Source organism: Bufo gargarizans, unplaced genomic scaffold, assembly GCF_014858855.1.
Source record: "Bufo gargarizans isolate SCDJY-AF-19 unplaced genomic scaffold, ASM1485885v1 original_scaffold_2167_pilon, whole genome shotgun sequence".
NCBI classification, from domain to species: domain Eukaryota; kingdom Metazoa; phylum Chordata; class Amphibia; order Anura; family Bufonidae; genus Bufo; species Bufo gargarizans.
The window spans coordinates 101,763-107,762 of NW_025334671.1; the positions used below are offsets into that span (position 1 = coordinate 101,763).

Consider the following 6,000-nt stretch of genomic DNA (forward strand, 5'->3'; position numbering starts at 1 on the left):
GCAGGGGGCGGGGCTGTGACAACCTCTCAGACAGGATATACAGGCAGGTTGTCAGCAGTAATAGATGTTCCTGTAGTATAAGGTGTGTGATCTCATGTCTGATCACATGTCATTATATCAGTGATGTCATCAGCAGGGGGCGGGGCTGTGACAACCTCTCAGACAGGATATACAGGCAGGTTGTCAGCAGTAATGGATGTTCCTGTAGTATAAGGGGTGTGATCTCATGTCTGATCACATGTCATTATATCAGTGATGTCATCAGCAGGGGGCGGGGCTGTGACTACCTCTCAGACAGGATATACAGGCAGGTTGTCAGCAGTAATGGATGTTCCTGTAGTATAAGGGGTGTGATCTCATGTCTGATCACATGTCATTATATCAGTGATGTCATCAGCAGGGGGCGGGGCTGTGACTACCTCTCAGACAGGATATACAGGCAGGTTGTCAGCAGTAATGGATGTTCCTGTAGTATAAGGTGTGGATCTCATGTCATTATATCAGTGATGTCATCAGCAGGGGGCGGGGCTGTGACAACCTCTCAGACAGGATATACAGGCAGGTTGTCAGCAGTAATAGATGTTCCTGTAGTATAAGGTGTGGATCTCATGTCTGATCACATGTCATTATATCAGTGATGTCATCAGCAGGGGGCGGGGCTGTGACTACCTCTCAGACAGGATATACAGGCAGGTTGTCAGCAGTAATAGATGTTCCTGTAGTATAAGGTGTGGATCTCATGTCAGTATATCAGTGATGTCATCAGCAGGGGGCGGGGCTGTGACAACCTCTCAGACAGGATATACAGGCAGGTTGTCAGCAGTAATAGATGTTCCTGTAGTATAAGGTGTGGATCTCATGTCTGATCACATGTCATTATATCAGTGATGTCATCAGCAGGGGGCGGGGCTGTGACTACCTCTCAGACAGGATATACAGGCAGGTTGTCAGCAGTAATAGATGTTCCTGTGGTATAAGGTGTGGATCTCATGTCTGATCACATGTCATTATATCAGTGATGTCATCAGCAGGGGGCGGGGCTGTGACTACCTCTCAGACAGGATATACAGGCAGGTTGTCAGCAGTAATAGATGTTCCTGTAGTATAAGGTGTGGATCTCATGTCTGATCACATGTCATTATATCAGTGATGTCATCAGCAGGGGGCGGGGCTATGACTACCTCTCAGACAGGATATACAGGCAGGTTGTCAGCAGTAATAGATGTTCCTGTAGTGTAAGGTGTGGATCTCATGTCTGATCACATGTCATTATATCAGTGATGTCATCAGCAGGGGGCGGGGCTATGACTACCTCTCAGACAGGATATACAGGCAGGTTGTCAGCAGTAATGGATGTTCCTGTAGTATAAGGTGTGGATCTCATGTCATTATATCAGTGATGTCATCAGCAGGGGGCGGGTGTTAGTCTCATTATTAGAGGATGATAATGGGGGGCGGATGCAGTAGTGATGTGTGGATCCTGGGAGTGGCAGCTGAAGGACCCTGACCAGTAGCAGAGGCAGGATTCATGGTCTCTGCTATGTAAGGAAGGCAGTCATTTTGTGCTGGAAAACATCTGATAAAATCCCATAATTAGCAGAAGCCGGGGCGCCGCTCCCCCACACAGGCGGACGGCACCGCACACTCGCAGTCATAAAGGGGAGGTGCATCTGATTCCTGCCATTCTCAATCCATCTCTTTGTAAGAGAAAGGGACCATCCAGTCAACACCTGGGCGCAGCTGCCGTGCTGATCTGGGTGACCCCCATGATAAAAATGGCCACAGTCACCCGCTGTCCTCTCTCATAATGCAAGGAATCGTGACAGATTGAAGACTGGAAAGGCAACCATATTGCTGTCCCTCAGCTGCAGCGGGAGCATTTCTTACTATAAGCTGTCACCAGATCAATCTGGGGTGCACTTACTTTGTGACAGGAGTCTGTGTCCTCCTTACCTTGAAAGCCTCCTTCAGCTCCTCCTCATGGGTCTGGTTGCTTTGCCAGGGCTTGTAGGCATTTCTGCTCCCATCAGAACGTAAACTGTCACCAAACACATCCACATAGAAGAAGACGTAGTCACCACTGGTCAACTTCTCCTTGTGAGCCTGCAGCATGATCATATGGAACATCTCCAGGGGGCCGCAGATATAAATCACTGCAGGAAGCGGAAAAACAGAAGTCATGAGGGAGACCCTCCACCCCACATGATAATAACTCCTTAAAACATTAGTGAAGATAGAGACCCTCCTTCCTACATGGCAATGACCACCATTAAACATTAGTCATGATGAAGACCTTTCACCCCCCACAGTGATGACATCACAAAACAGGTCACGATGAAGATCCTCCATCCCATACAGTAATGACCACAATAGAACATACGTCATAATGGAGACCCTATATCCTGCATGGTGGTGATCACCATAAACCATACATCATGATGAAGACCCTCCACCCCTCGCAGTGATAACCCCTAGAAAACATGTCATGATGAAGACACGCAATCGCCACATAGTGATGACTCCTACAAAACATAAGTCATGATGAGACCCACCACCCCACATGGTGATGACCTACATAAAACCTAAGTCATGATGAGACCCTCCACCCCCTACAGTGATGACCCCACAAAACACAAGTCATGGTGAAGACTCTCCATCCCATACACTGTAGACCCTCACAAAACATACAGTGGTGCATGAAAGCATGTGAACCCTTCAGAATGTTTTATATTGCTACAGAAATTTGATCTAAAATAAAATCAGAATCTCACACAAGTCTTAAAACTAGATAAAGAACCAAATCAAAGAAATGAGTCACAAATATTAGACCTGGAGGAAAAAGCTCCAATATCACATGTGTGTGGTAAAAGTATGGGAACATTGAAGACCCCTTCACATTATCTGCTAATCCAAAATCGGTGGGGTGAGCGGGCAACCTGTTATGTAAGGAACAGGGATCTATGAAAGTCTGATCTTCATGTTTGTGACTGTGCATCATAGCAGGAACAAAGGAGATCTCTGAGGACCTCAGAAGAAAAGTTTTTTATTCTCATCAGGGTGGAAAAGTGTCACAAAACCATCTGTAAAGAGTTTAGACTTCACCAATCCAAAGTCAGACAGATTGTTGGTCATACACTCCTGCAGAGGGTAATAATGGTCTTGAATTTCCTCAATTTTTACACAAAGTTAACACCAAGAGCATGGCATGTAATAGTCCACAGGGTCACAAAGAGCCCAAGATAACCTCTAAGCAACTAAAGGTCTTTCTCATCATCCATCATGAAGACAATGGTGTCCATAATGGAACTGCAAGGAAAAAGCAACTGCTCTCCAAAAGAACATTGCTGCTCATCTGCAGTTTTTAAAGATCACCTGAACAATCCAGAAGGCTATTTGGGCAATGTTCTGTGGATGGACGAGACCAAAATATACCTTTCTGGTATAAAAGACAAGCGATATGTCTGAAGAAAGGAAAACCCCAAATCCAGCAAAAAAAAAAAAAAACGCATACTCCCATCTGTGACACACAATGGGGTAAGATCATGGTTTGGGCCTATTCTACTGCATTTGAGCCTGGACGGCTTACCATCATTGACTGAGTAATGAATTCTAAATTATACCAGGAAATTCTAAAGGAAAATGTCAAGATATCGGTCCTTGAGCTGAATCTAAAAAGAACATGGGTCATGCAGCAAGACAACAACCCTGGACACACAAGTCATTCTACCAAAGAATGGTTAAAAAGGATGAAAGGGAAAGTTCTGGAATGGCCAAGTCACAGTCCAGACTTTAATCCAATAGTAATGTTGTGGAAGTTCATGGGAGGAAACCATCAACATAGCAGAGCTAAAACTTCTCCAAGCTGATGTGCAGGACTAAATCAACAACTACCAGAAACAAGGAGGCCACACCAAACATGTGATATTGGAACATGTTCCTTCATGTCTAAAATTCGTGACTCATTGGGTTGATTTGGTACTTTATCAACTTTTAGGATGAATATTTGATGCAGTTTCAAGTTAAATCTATGCAGAAAAATATAAAATTCGGAAGGGTTCACAAACCATTAATCACAACTGTAAGACTGCGGAGTGGAGGCCCATTCATCTCCACCTCCTCACTGATTCATATCGGACTGTGCAGGTGAGGCCATTCATCTCACCCTCCTCGCTGATTCATATAGGACTGTGCAGGTGAGGCCCATTCATCTCCACCTCCTCACTGATTCATATCGGACTGTGCAGGTGAGGTCCATTCATCTCACCCTCCTCGCTGATTCATATAGGACTGTGCAGGTGAGGCCCATTCATCTCCACCTCCTCACTGATTCATATCAGACTGTGCAGCTGAGGTCCATTCAACTCCACCTCCTCGCTGATTCATATCGGACTGTGCAGGTGAGGTCCATTCATCTCCACCTCCTCACTGATTCATATCAGACTGTGCAGCTGAGGTCCATTCAACTCCACCTCCTCGCTGATTCATATCGGACTGTGCAGGTGAGGTCCATTCAACTCTCCCTTCTCGCTAATTCATATAGGACTGTGCAGGTTAGGTCCATTCATCTCCACCTCCTTGCTCATTCATATAGGACTGTGCAGGTGAGGTCCATTCATCTCCACCTCCTCGCTGATTCATATAGGACTGTGCAGATGAGGTCCATTCATCTCCACCTCCTCGCTGATTCATATAGGACTGTGCAGATGAGGTCCATTCATCTCACCCTCCTCGCTAATTCATATAGCACTGTGCAGGTGAGGTCCATTCATCTCCACCTCCTCGCTAATTCATAGCGCACTGTGCAGGTCAGGTCCATTCATCTCCATCTCCTCGCTGTATCATATAGGAATGTGCAGGTGAGGTTCATTCATCTCACCCTCCTCGCTAATTCATATAGGACTGTGCAGGTGAGGTCCATTCATCTCACCCTCCTCGCTAATTCATATAGGACTGTGCAGGTGAGGTCCATTCATCTCCACCTCCTCGCTAATTCATATAGCACCGTGCAGGTGAGGTCCATTCATCTCCACCTCCTCGCTCATTCATATCGGACTGTGCAGGTGAGGTCCATTAAACTCCCCCTTCTGGCTAATTCATATAGGACTGTGCAGGTGAGGTCATTAATCTCACCCTCCTCGCTAATTCATATAGGACTGTGCAGATGAGGTCCATTCATCTCCACCTCCTCGTTAATTCATATAGCACCGTGCAGGTGAGGTCCATTCATCTCCACCTCCTCGCTCATTCATATCGGACTGTGCAGGTGAGGTCCATTAAACTCCCCCTTCTGGCTAATTCATATAGGACTGTGCAGGTGAGGTTCATTCATCTCACCCTCCTCACTAATTCATATAGGACTGTGCAGATGAGGTCCATTCATCTCCACCTCCTCGTTAATTCATATAGGACTGTGCAGGTAAGGTCCAGTCAACTCCACCTCCTCGCTGATTCATATAGGACTGTGCAGATGAGGTCCATTCATCTCCACCTCCTCGCTGATTCATATAGGACTGTGCAGGTGAGGTCCATTCATCTCCACCTCCTCACTGATTCATATCAGACTGTGCAGCTGAGGTCCATTCAACTCCACCTCCTCGCTGATTCATATCGGACTGTGCAGGTGAGGTCCATTCATCTCCACCTCCTCGCTAATTCATATAGGACTGTGCAGGTGAGGTCCATTCATTTCCACCTCCTCGGTAATTCATATAGGACTGTGCAGGTGAGGTCCATTCATCTCACCCTTCTCGCTGATTCATATAGCACTGTGCAGGTGAGGTACATTCATCTCCCCCTCCTCACTGATACATATAGGACTGTGCAGTGGAGGACCATTCATCTCCACCTCCTCGCTAATTCATGCAGGATTCTGCAGTGGAGGACCATTCATCTCCCCCTCCTCGCTGATTTATATAGGACTGTGTAGTGGAGGACCATTCATCTCCACCTCCTCACTGATTCATATAGGACTGTTCAGTGGAGGACCATTCATCTCCCCCT

The 6,000-nt window shown here is 46.4% G+C and overlaps 1 protein-coding gene across 1 annotated transcript in view; it reads right to left on the reverse strand.

Moving 5' to 3' along the window:
* The window catches only part of NPR2 (natriuretic peptide receptor 2), a gene marked incomplete at both ends in the record, with an annotated part of 98,750 nt that extends 96,597 nt beyond the window's left edge, over positions 1 to 2,153 (reverse strand). The window contains one exon of the mRNA XM_044274958.1: positions 1,954 to 2,153. Coding sequence (XP_044130893.1) covers positions 1,954 to 2,153 — 200 coding nt within the window. The remainder of the gene's footprint in view (positions 1 to 1,953) is intronic.
* Positions 2,154 to 6,000: the final 3,847 nt, after the last annotated feature.